Source organism: Lepus europaeus, chromosome 1 (genome assembly GCF_033115175.1).
Source record: "Lepus europaeus isolate LE1 chromosome 1, mLepTim1.pri, whole genome shotgun sequence".
In the NCBI taxonomy this organism is placed as follows: domain Eukaryota; kingdom Metazoa; phylum Chordata; class Mammalia; order Lagomorpha; family Leporidae; genus Lepus; species Lepus europaeus.
The window spans coordinates 38343862-38357389 of record NC_084827.1 but is presented as its reverse complement, the minus strand read 5'-3'; the positions used below and the strand labels follow the sequence as shown (position 1 = coordinate 38357389).

Below are 13528 nucleotides of genomic sequence, written 5' to 3'. Positions count from 1 at the left end.
TCTGAAGAAAGAACTTCTCATCGCTAAGGGTAATGCCTGTCCACTGTGCAACATCTCCCCTGGTACCTCCTCAGGGACTTGACTTTGCATCTTCAGTCACTCCCTTGCTTCTGCCTACTTCTCATCAGTATGTAAACTTGCTCAAGTCTCTTTCATTAAAAACAAAAAAGAAAAGAAGAGAAGAGAAGAGAAGAGAAGAGAAGAGGAGAGGAGAGGAGAGGAGAGGAGAGGAGAGGAGAGGAGAGGAGAGGAGAGGAGAGGAGAGGAAAGGAAAGGAAAGGAAAGGAAAGGAAAGGAAAGGAAAGGAAAGGAAAGGAAAGGAAAGGAAAGAAAAGCATCATTGATTCCAAGCCCACCTTAACTATGGTCCTGTCTCTTTCTTACCCTTCAGGGCCAGAGATTGTATCTCCTTCTTCTCCCACTAAGTCTTTCCAGTCCATTCTACTAAAGTCTCCCTCTACAAACAGGAAGTGTTTCCAAAAGTTATCAGAGGTCTCCCTGCTGCCAGATCAGTGGACAGTCAGTGGCCATCTTATTTCATTTCTTTTCTACTTTTACCATTGACTTTCCTTCTCTTGGACGAAAAAGAGCATTTCACCTTTGCAGGAACCACACTAGAGTTTCTGAGTATCTCTGGGGAAAAAACCGCCTGGGAATATCAATGTTGGCACAGTTCCTCAAGAGCCAGTAAGGTCTCAGGTCAGGCAAAAGCCTCATTACAGCCTTCCAAATCGTAACCAACAACTGCCTATGATCGCCAGGCTGCTCTAGATTCCACTTTATCCTGCCATCTCCAAGTGTACACCTTTTGCCTCCTCATATACTGGACAGCACCAGCACTAGGAATATAAAATAGAGAGTAGTGATTTTACTACCCAAGGGTCCTTGGGTAGTAAGTGACATTTGTACCAATACAATAGTATAAGCATTGCATTTATGACTATAATTAGTGTTCCTTCAATAGCTTATATGGGATAGGATATTTGAGCACAATATAATAGAGTTGCACACACAAAAATCCTATTTTATTTTTATAATCATTTTAAATGGTATTTAATATGGCTCATTTGATGAATGAGTGACTGATTTTGGCTTATGTGGTTCGAATTTCAAAATGGTTAATGTTTCACTTATTTTATATTTTCCAAGAAAAGTTACAGCTTACATGAATGATTTTTCAAATCAAGGGACAATGAAACCTTTTTCTAGAGAACCATATTTTAATGGTAATCTTAAAGAGAAGTTATTTCAAACACACACCCAAATAATTAGGACCTCCTAGCTCACTTGTAAGTTTTCAGAGATTGGGTTGCAAGTATATCTGAAAGGACAAAATTTACAACTCAAGACACTTTGAATTTGTTGAACATAAAATAAACCAAAATTATAAATATTCACTTAAACATGTTTAGAAGACAGATAGATGTGTAGGCTAGATGCATAGATGATTGGTTGATTCCACCTGTGCTCTGATCGCATCTCCTACTTTCTCTTTCTTATGTCTTCAACTTCCCATTCATATGGTCTCCTCCCCTATTTGCTTGTAAAATCATCACCTATCTTTCTTAAAAAAAGAAAAAAGAAACCGTTGCCAATCTCACATAATTCTGCCATGGCCTTCTCTCCAATTTCACTTCAAATTTCTAAAAAAAAAAAATGCTCTTCACAATTCTCTATTTAATCTGCCCGATCTTGGTTTCCACCTCTATAACATCCATGAATAATTCTCAGAACTCGTTAGTTAGCATTTCTCCCATATCACTAAATTCGATGGTCATTTTAATTCTTTATTTTAGTCAACTCTTGAATTCAAGCAGTCCCCTGAAACACGCTCTGCATTTGCCACACATGGCGTGATTCTCTCCTTTTTCTCCCACCATTTTAGTTGCTCCTTCTTAGACTCCTTGGCAGGCTGAGTTTCTTCCCCACGTCATTAAGTGTAGGAGTTCCTCAAGGTTTGGCTCCATGCCCTCCCCTCTTCTAATTCTCTTCTCTCAGGCTGAGTAATCTCATCCAAGTCCATGGTTTCAATTACAAAACATTTATAGCCCTAGGCAAGACCTGTGAGCTCAATTGCTTACTTAAATCTCTCCTTTGATATAACAAAGGGATATCAAACACCACACGTTCAACAGTGAACTCATGAGTTTTCTCTCCAAATTTGGTCTACTTGTAGGTTTCTTATATCTCACATGAGGATCTCCACACAAGAAACCCCAGAGTCCACCTCAATACCTTTCTTTCCATCTTCATTAGCTTCCTAAACCAAATTATCATGCCTTCTCTGGGTTACTGATATCTTTTTTCCTACTCTTTGGGTCTTCAGACTATCATCCATCAGTGAAATCTATACTGCTGCACATTTTTGTATGTTCTTTGCGCTAACAATAATTTTTACACTATTAAATAAAATGGTTATGTTTTTCATCTAAATATTTGTATTAAAACATTAATAATCATAAGTATGCATATTTATGATATACAGTGTGACACTTCATTTTTCTTTATGCTCCTAGAACATTTGTAAAATTAGTTTTAATATTTAATAATTTTAGCATATTTCCATATACTATATTTCTTCAAAACAGGGAGACTAATATCATATAATGTGGGATTGATGACAATGATATTAAAGTGAGGAATGAAGGAAATGTTGTCATGTAGGTTGTATAATTCAGTGAAGACAATATTTATTATTATCTATATACCAAATAACATGGCATTATGTAATGTTAAACTCTTTATTAACATCTACATGCAAGAGAAAATGTAATATTTGTCTTTCTGTGGTAAAAATGGTTTAAAAATCAAAAGACTTGTACTTTGTGACATGTGAAATTTGCACAGAAGTCATGTTTCAGTGCTCATAAATAAAGTATTGACAAAATACATATCCATCCATTGGTTTATGGATCACTTATTATTGAATTCTTGCTGCAATGACAGAGTTGAGTGATGGATAAGGAAGCCATATAAGGTGCTCTTATCCTTTGAAACAGTCCAAGTCCCAGTAATTTCTTATTATAGCATTCTCAGCATGGTGCTATTTTAAATTAACATGCCTATCCATCACAACAAAACAAGAAGAGGGACATGGACTTCAAATGATGCAGCATTAGCTAGCTTTCCAGCACCATAACAAAACATTTGAGGCAACAAACTTAACAAAGAGAAAGGTTTTTAGCTGACAGTTTCAGAGGTTCAAGTATAAGATCAGCAGCCCCAGAGGTTTGGCATCTGGTGAGGGCGGTGGACAACAATGGTGTTGTGTGTGGAGAAGGATCACATGGTGAGCCAGGAAGCAGAGAGTGTCTAGGCTCAACTCAGGCTTTTGTAACAATTCTCTCATTAGACCTACCTTGCAAGGTCACATTCCCAGTGACCTAAGGACATCCCAATGAGCCCACCTCCTAAACACCGTAATTGCATCAAATTTCCTCTCTCTTACCACCATTAACTTATGACATTGGAGGTCAACTCATATGCAAACCATAGCAGACATTAACTTTAAGGTAAGATGGATGTGAGGTTTTTAAAGTTTATAATGTGACAAAGCATTGTATGTTTGCTATACAATCACACCATAGCTATGATAAAAATAATGTAACACATTCAAGGAGAACAAAAGTAAGTACTCATCACAATATCCTCACTCTACAGTCAAACAATGCTCAGAAAAAGTAAAATAGTTAATATAAAATATTCTAAAATGGTAGATTTTATGCACAAATATAAATGAAAATGAGACTTCAATCAAAAATAAGATCCTAAAAGTGGTTCATTTGTTAGCTAAGCAGTAAAAGCCATTCACTGATGATATGCAGTATTCAAGACCCCATCCAATGCAAGAAAATTTTACTTCCTTGAAAAAATAAAATCTACCTTCTCACTAGTAGACCTGTAAGATGAAATTATATCCAATTGTTTTATGATTTTTTATTTAAAATAATTTTGTCAATAAAAATTTATAAAAACATGTTTCCTTTCTTATTATATTAAGTCCTGCCCAAATTATGTCCTCGACTTTGCCTTTTAGCCTGGAAAGTTTATTTATCGTGGAACTCTTAACAATGCTTGCTATATGTATTCAAACTTTACCTCCTTCCTGTCCTTCTATAATCAACCTGATGGATCTATTTGAAACACCAATCTGCTTAAAATTTGTCAAAGGATTCCCACTGCTCTTGGGAAAAAGGCAGACATTCTTAAAATACCCTTTTCTCAGTAATCATTGTATGCCATGTTACTTAGTGCTCACTCCATGTCTATCACATTGGACTTTCAATTACGCTGAGTCATCATGCCCTATTCTGTCTGGGGGTATTTGCCTTATGGTCTTGATTATTTACCCACATCAGAGTTTAGATGTAAGGCAAAGTGTCAGCTTTCTTTATGTTTCTGGTTAACAAAGAAACACACACATATTAGTGAATTTCATAATTCAACATCTTTTATTTCTATTTCCTGTCCAATTGAAAATTTTACATTTGTTTTTGGATTTGATTACTGTCTGCCTTCTCCACCTCTTTGGGAAACTAAAATAATAGTTGAACTTCAAGAGTATTAAAATCAAATTTTTTGGCATTTACCATGTAAGGCTTAACCTTTTATTTCTCTCCTGTCCTCTTTTGTGTAAGTCCTTTGAAGAATCTTTTTTTTTTTTTTTTTGACAGGCAGAGTGGACAGTGAGAGAGAGAGAGAGAGAAAGGTCTTCCTTTGCCGTTGGTTCACCCTCTAATGGCCGCCGCGGCTGGCGCGCTATGGCCGGCGCACCGCGCTGATCCGATGGCAGGAGCCAGGTGTTTATCCTGGTCTCCCATGGGGTGCAGGGCCCAAGCACTTGGGCCATCCTCCACTGCACTCCCTGGCCACAGCAGAGAGCTGGCCTGGAAGAGGGGCAACCGGGACAGAACCGGCGCCCTGACCGGGACTAGAACCCGGTGTGCCGGCGCTGCAAGGCGGAGGATTAGCCTAGTGAGCCGCGGCGCCGGCCCCCTTTGAAGAATCTTTAATGTTTTTAATGAGCTTGCTCTCCACCCTCCACAGAAATGTGAATTAAAAATTTCTATGTGGATAACCTGTTTTCCAAATCATTCCAAACTCAGAAATTACATTACTAGATGTTTTTTACATACATGAATATCTGCGTGTATGTTCAGCTCTTTACTTAAACAAACATAAGATGCATAATAAAAAAATTACTGAGCATCTCTACCAGAAGAGGTGTGCCTGTCCTCTCTCATTACAGGCAGCTGTGGAAAGCACAGTCCAGGCAAATCCCATCTCATACCTGTCCCTGAAGAAAACTGGGGGTCAGCGGTACAGTCTGGACTTTCGGGAACATCAATGATGTTCACTGTCAAAACCCGTCTGCGGAGCCCTCCGCTGTCAACGATCAGCAGAAATCTTATTGGGTCTGTTTCATAATTAAAAACTTTGGTAGACGTGATTACACCAGAACCTAGGACAGAGAGAATCCACACATTATCATTACCATTGGTATATGGAAACATTCCTTTAGTGTACGGAAATATAGTGGAATTACATATCTTAACCCTTTTGCAAGAACATAAATTGGAAATGACATGGACTACAAAATTCCCTCAATTTACTAGCATTACATGAATCTTTAACTGAAGCAGAGGAAGAAAAACAAGAATAGAATGGTCCTGACCACTTTTTTAGTCACCACAAGGGAGATAGTCAACATACACAAATGGACAGCAAATGCTAACAGTTGATTTTCTTTTCAAGGGTTCTAAGATTTAGGCTTCTACTCTGAATAAAACCATGCTTTGCCCTGGAACATTTTCATTGAAAATCATTTCCAAAATTACACGCACTGTCACATGACAGAGATCTGGTGTCATCACAGTTCATGTCTACTTTTTACTAGCAGAGGAAAAAAAATCCATTTGTTTATATCCAACCTTATTAGTTATCTTGAGTTTGCCCTAAGATCATAAAATATATTTGACACAAGTTTGAGTGGCCACCAAGATAAACTATCACCAAGAAATTCTCTGCTGTCAAAGGAGGTATCCTGTCTCAGAAAAGAGACTTTTATATGCGATATATTGCAACAGTAACCAATTCCCTGATGGACTATCCTGGGAGTAAAACAATCAGCTGTTTTAATTGAAGACAGGAAAAGAAAGTACAGATGAAGAGAAGAAAAATACAGACACTAATAAAAACAGTATTTTTTATTTTGTTATTATTGGCATCATTAGTTCCATTAAATCTAGGCATTTTAAGAAGAAATTATAATCCATTTTTAGCAAAGCAAATATGTAAAAATTAATGTCATATTTGGAATAGCCTAATAAATCCCCCAATCAATCAATCATTGAATTATAGAGGAAAATAATATTTTATATTCCGGTATATTGACTACTATCAGTAGGAATACCTTTTTAAAAATACATACTAACTTGTTTACATTTGTTAATCTTGTTAACAAACTTAATAAGGACAGAAACTGAGGCTCCCAGTTACAAATAAACTTCCTGGACGCTTTTTTGTCAAGTCTCTTTTCCAATATTATGGGATAATAAGAGTCAAGCCAAATCAAGTCATGGCAGAAAGCAAGAATAACCTGAACTGAACTTCCTTCAAAATGAAATAGAGCTTACAAATTCTTTCCAAATAGAACAAGAGGCAACCTGCAAGTGTGTTATTGTAGCAAATCTGGAGGGCTCTTAGTAGAATCAACCATACAGACTAAGAGGGCTAAAATTTGATGGGATCATTGTGTGGGTGTCGCCTACTCCTAATCAATTTTTTTTCACCCCTTATGTCTGGTGTCAAAGACATATACTGGAGGAAGACTCTCAGTACTTTGTCTTGAAAACGCATCATCTGTTGGCTCAGTAATGGTTGGATCTGCAGTGGGCATTTGGCCTAACGATTAAGTTGCTGGTTGAGATTCTTGCAGCCCATGTCAAAGTACCTGGCTTCAAATGCTGGCTGGGCTCCTGTTTCAAGCTCCCTGCTAATATGTAGTCTGGGAGGCAACAAGTGATGGCTCAAGTGGTTGGGTCCCTATCATCCAGGTGGGATACCAGGGTTGAGTTAGCAACTTCTGACTTTGGCTGAGGAGGGAACCAGTGGTTTGGAGAGGTAGTGCTCACTCGCTCTCTCTCTCTCTCTCTCTCCTGCTCTTGGTGGTAGTGCTCAATAAATAAGTAAAGAAAGAAAGAAAGGAAATACAATAACAATAATAGCTGTGTCCTTTAGGGGCTAAAGTCACAAGCTATCAAGGGAGGGATTTCTAGTGTGGTATTGACTATAACCAATCTCTTCAGTGCTAGTGTATCCATAGGGTTTTGTGGACAAGACATCAGTAGTGGCATCTGAGATCTTTGACATCCTAGAGAAGCCAAAGGCAAATTCATATTAACATAGAGAACATTGCCACACTGGATTTCAGAGATTAACATGAACTTTCCTTTGGAATTGACCTGAACAAACCTTTGGCATTCAGCCTTTGGAATGAACCTGAACAAGAAGGCAGACGCATTCAGTCAACTCCCAGAATCGTGACGGGGGGATTCAGTGTTGTTTGGAACCACCATATTTTTGAGGTGGTTTGTCACACAGCACCAAAACACATAAATAGGGTCCATACAGATTGGAAACGTTGAGTGAGGGTACAGAAATACAGTCAGTAATTTAATTAGTATAGAGACCATAAAATTAAAAAGGCTAACAACTGAATCAAGCATGGTCCTTGTGCTTGAGAATCAAGTAAGTAAAACGGCTACAGAGGGAGTGACTTAAAAAATACGAAGGAGGAGCATTTTACCTAACCTTGGCAACATGATGGATGCTGAAATGACTTCCTGGAAACAATCACTTCTGAACTAACTTATGCAAGATGTGAAGGAGTTGGCAGGGAGAGGCGAGCAGAGGAGGCAGAGGACATGGTACGTGCAAAATCCCAGAAAGAGTAGAAAGCTGTGCAACAGGAAGTGGATATTTGGACTAAAATACAGATTATGCAATGGAGAGTAGGACCATTTCAATCTGAAAAGAAAATGAGGAGTCACATTTTACAGAGATTTGTGCATCACTTTAAAGGGTTTGGATTTTACTTTGGGGAAAATAGGAAGAAATCAAAGAGTTACTGATATGAGGTGATGGATGGATAGCTAGGTAATATAGATAAATGATTGAAACATACATTCATACATGGGTGATAGATGATTGAGAGATGATAAATGACAGATGATTGATAGGTGAAGATGGATAGATCTCAAAGAATTGTAGTGATACAATCATACTTGTACATTAATAAAAATCACTGACAGTGAAGAAAAGATTGTGAAGGAATTCTGGGAACAAGTAGTAGTCAGGGTGCGGGTTTGTGTGATTTGTCCAGCAATATTCATCAGCTCAGGCATGGTGCGAAGCATAAGCAGGTGGATGAATGCCGTGTTGGAGTTTTCTTAGGGAAAAGGTATAGAAGACCTACAGGGCAGTTACTTGAGGATATCTTAAGGGAGGGGTGGATCTTTGTGCAGATAAGGCCATGGGCATTACTGCAGTGTAGCAAGGGGGAATCAGAGATCCCTCTCTAGGGGCAGATTTCTGGTATCATGGCTCTAGGCAGAAGGGAACAGAGCTGCTCGCATTGTATTTAAATTGTGAGATTTAGAGCACACTCCATGACTGAGAGGAAGGGTGCCAGTGAGACAACAACAGATAGCCCTGACTGCCACAGAAAAGTGTGGGCTATTCTTACAGTGCAAGTTGTACACAGCCACTTGTCAGGCACTCCAGTGAAGAGGCACAGTGGCAAGAGAGAAAACTTCTTTTCAAAGCCATTTTCTCAAACTTATAAAAATCATAGCAACCCATGTTTTGAATGTCTGTGAGCACAACACGCAAATGCATACACATTTTGACAGCTGTCTGAAATGTAAATAAAACAGCTGACTTACATCTTGGTTTAGAATTAACATCTGTTTAATTGTCTATGTAAACTACAGAAACCCTATCCTGACTAAAAAACATTCTGTGAGACCCTATTTCAAAAGGCATCAGAGCTATCAATTCTGGATAGGCATTGGTGTAGCAGTTAGGATGCTGCATGAGATACCTGCATCCCGTATCAGAGTGCCTGGCTCCACTACTGACTCCAGCTTCCTGCTAATGCACACCCTGGGAGGCAGCAGGTGATGGCTCAAATACTGGAGTTCCTGTCACCCATTTGGGAGACCTGGATTAAATTCCTGGCTCCCAGATTTGAGATGCGCAGATCTGATACTGTAAGCATTTGCAGAGCGAACCAGCAGATCAAAGTTCTCCCCTTCTGACTTTCCCTCTCCCTCTCCATCCCCTCTTTCACCTCTCCCTCTCTGGCTCTATGACTTTAAAATAAATATATGAAATATTTTTGTCATTTTTAATGTGACTGTCTCTTACTGGATTCTTTATTGTGAGTAGAATGCATTATTTGAATTTTTGTTTCTATTTTACTCTTAGCTGCAAGATATGGACTTGACTTCATTGACTCTACTGAGCACCTTCTGTGTAAATCAACTGGTCAGGTGTGAGGTGCTCCCAGGAGCATGCAGCATGGTGTCTGTTTCCAGCCTTAACTAATTTATTAATCCTTCTTTTTTGGGGAAACAATTCAATCCACTTGGCTTTAAGTTTTGTTTTGTTTTGTTTTTTAAGTTTTCTTTTCTTGAAATCAATACAGATATATATTCTGGACCATATTTCCTATTATTCAAAGGATTTTTTTGCTCCAGAAAAAAATGAGTGACTCTCAAGCTAATATAATGGGCAGAAATTTTTCATTCTTTCAGAAAATAAAACCTATGTTGTGTTGGTTTGTCATGACTGTGAAGTAAGGTAGGATTGGGAAGTCTCTTCATAAACCATGCTTATGGAACTTTCTACAACACACTGTGACCCAGAAGTTCAATATAGCACTTGGGCTTAGCTAAGTGATTTTCTTTAAAGTTTAACTTTCACAACAAGAAAAAAATACATAAATGGTAATTTTTTTACTTGCATCGATGACAAAATCCTTTGTTTTATTAAGAAAGTGGTAGACATCTGCTCTTCCAGCTACATCTTTATCATAAGCGCGACTTAGCTGAGTCCCAGGGAGCATGTTTTCAGGCAAGTTCACAGGGTTAATCAATACCTGAACTTCAGCTTCAATGTGTAAAGACACTGAAAAGATAACGTAGAGAGACTTTTAAGTAAAACCAAAAAAAATGTAAAATGAAAAATGTTAACAGTAGTCATTTCATGTGCTTGTATGCACAAATTATATACATAGTTGAAACTGTAATAGAGACAAAAGCTCCATCTAAAACTGGGTCAATCTTTGCTTTTTTTCCAACACACATTTCAATGTGGTTTTTCTGGGCTGTGCTGCATACAACAAACTTGGAAGGAAGAAGATTTCAGCTCAGTTATCTCTTCTTTTGTATTTTTTAAGTTTTTTCCACAGAAAGCTTTTATTTAAGGTTTACAGATTTCATGTAGTTCATAAATAAAAATTTAGGAACATAGGGATTCTTCCCACCATACCCAGCCTCCCACCCACACTCCCACCATTCTTCCTCCTCCCTCTCCTATTCCCATTCTTATTTTTTAACTAAGACCTATTCTCAATTAATTTTATACACGTAAGATTAATTCTATACTAAACAAAGAGTTCAATAAATAGAATGAAAAAAAAAGTCGTTACTCAACAGTCGAGATGAGGGCTGTTCAAAGTCATCACATCTCAAAGTGTATGTTAACACGAGTATTTAACAATCACCATATAGAATGGCTATTTCAGTGAAAAGCAAGTTGCATTAATTTCTTCTTTTAGTTTATTGATTATTTCATTCAAATCATTTTGCATGCTTACAGAAGCTGTATTTCTAATATAAAGTATTACAATGTAAATGCTGCTTGAAAAAATATTAGCAAAATATCCCTAAGTTTACTTATTTTCATTGTTTTTCTTTTTATTAGCTTGAAAAGAAGCCCTGGAATTGGTTTAGTTGAGACACATTGTCAATTACATTACACTATCTCTAAAGTGAAAAGTAGAACTAGGCATATCCTAAAACTCACTCTCAGACCATGGAATATGACTACACAAATGGTAAACACTCATCCAACATGAAAAAGTCATCACAAATTGGCAAATATTTAAAATGAATATTTATTATATAATAGAGAATTTACACAGCAAATTATGCTTTAAAAAGAGGCCCCTCCAAAACACCAAAATTAGAGACCTATTTGAACTTTTGTTCTTAATATAATCATACACCACAAAATCACAAAGAGAACAAGAAAAAACATTAGGAAGAAATAGTCAATGAATTAAAAGGATATCAACAGGAATTCAAATTCCTCAACTAATATTTAAGTTTCTTAAAGGTAAGCAAAGCATCAAACTTAAACAAACCTGTGCATATCAACAAAATCTTGAAGATGTTCATTTTTAGAACAGCCGCCCTGATGCCCATAGCAATATCTATCAACAAATGCATGGCCTCAGCTATTTATATAAGTTCAGTCTGTGTGCAAATTAAGCCAACAGGTCAATAAGTTGTTACTCAACACTGAAGGTAGTTGTTGCTTCCTGTTTGAATGAGAACATAGATCATATTTCAGCCTGGTGTCCCTCATATATATCTAGTGTATAGATTATCAGCAATGCCAGAACCATTGCAAAACAACACTGAATTGGGTCTTTAGACTTGTTGTAGAGTGACATGTAGAGAGTTTTTGACACGAAGTGCAGGTGATTTGCTCTTTCTTCAATGGTTTTTAAAACTGATTTATATGAAAGGCCAAGTGTCAGAGAGAAAGTGAGACACACAGAGATCTTCTATCCTCTGATTCATTCCCTAAATGCCTCCTACACACCAAAGCCTGGAGCCAGGAACTCCAGGCTGGTCTCCCACATGGGTGACAGGAACCTACACACTTGGAACATCGAGTGCTGCCTCGTAGGTGCTTTAGCACGAAGCCAGATCAGAAGCAGAGACTTGATCCCAGGCACTCTGACATGAGATGCAAGAGTTCCAACCAGCAACTTACCACGCTGCGCCATATTGCCAATTCCAGGAGATTTGCTCTTGAAAACATTATTTTTAACATGGTTCCATATATATCTGCCAACTCTGAGCCAATTTAATCAACATACAATCCTGAGTGCTTCCAGTGTGCACGCACCATTGATGGTGTGAGACTTCACAGGTGACTCAGACATCTTAGGTGGTTTACAGCCAGCAAACAATGGCAAGGAATGGGTAAAAATAACTACACCATGACAGACTGGGTGATATCATTCATAAAATAATGCCAAACTTTAGAAGAAGAAAAGAATGATTCCAAAAAAGGTGAATGAGAGAAACTTTCCAGGAAATAGTGATTTTTTTTTAAATGAGGCACTACTCTTTTGATAATAGCATCCTACTGGAAAGACAAGTTGTAATCTTTTCTACCAGGGTATGTGCATTTGTATATTTATAAATTATTCACAGTAGCATGTCATAATGTACTATTAGGTACTCATAAAATATATAGAAAAAACTAGAGCAAATTTAAAATAATGATATAACCATGGGAAATAGCTTATCACAGTATGCTATATCACATTATAATTTTTACAAATATACTGAAAATGATATAAATACACTATAATAAAATCCTTTTCTGTCTCTAAAATTCTATATATAACATGTTCAACAGTGTATGTTACTATATATTTAATAAAAATTCATCATGAGAGGAAGAATTAGCTGAAGATAAATCAAACACTATTTCTTTAAAAACTCATTTTATTGGGAATGGCATTGTGGTGCAGTGGGTCAAGCCACCAACTGTGATGCCAGCATCCCACATAAGCACCACTATTTCCTGGAAAGTTTCTCTCATAAACAGCATCATATCTGTTTATGTAAGCTAATTCTTTTTATTGTAAGGTTGATTTATTTACTTGAAAGGCAGAAAGAGAGACAAATATCTTCCATTCACTGGTTCATCTCCTAGATGTTCACAACAGCCAAGCCTGCACTGGACCAAAGCCAGGACCCAGAAACTCCATGTAGGTCTCCCATGTGGGTCTCAGGAACTCTGGCCTTGCACCTAGTGCATTCCCAAGCACATTAACAGGAAGCTAAATCAAAGTGGAGGCAGGACTCAATTCCAAACACTATGATATAGGATGAGAATGTTGCAAGCAGAGGCTTAACCTACTGCACCACAAGGTTGGCCCCAGGAAACTAAGTCTTGAACCCTTTGTTTTATTTCTGCTTAGAAAAGCCATTTTTAAAGAGATTATCCTTAGAGCCTTTCTCCAATAAATCACAAATTGTATTTTCCTTAGAGTGGTCATTTTTGATGAGGGAATTTTTTATTTAGTGAATATTTCTTTTTAGCAATTAAATAAAAGTGGTTAGTAAGGAATTTTTTTCATTATTAAAATAGAATCTATCAAATACTATCAGCTAAAACATGCTTAAAACCTGAACTTTCACCCAACTATGGAGCAAAC

The 13528-nt window shown here is 37.4% G+C and overlaps 1 protein-coding gene across 1 annotated transcript in view; it reads right to left on the bottom strand.

Moving 5' to 3' along the window:
- LOC133762480 (cadherin-related family member 4-like) overlaps positions 1-11465 on the bottom strand; it is a 123082-nt gene extending 111617 nt beyond the window's left edge. Inside the window, exons 1-3 of the mRNA XM_062195476.1 lie at positions 11432-11465; positions 10024-10191; positions 5291-5461 (exon numbers count right to left, since the gene is read on the bottom strand). Coding sequence (XP_062051460.1) covers positions 5291-5461; positions 10024-10191; positions 11432-11465 — 373 coding nt within the window. The remainder of the gene's footprint in view (positions 1-5290; positions 5462-10023; positions 10192-11431) is intronic.
- Between the last annotated feature and the right edge of the window lie 2063 nt (positions 11466-13528).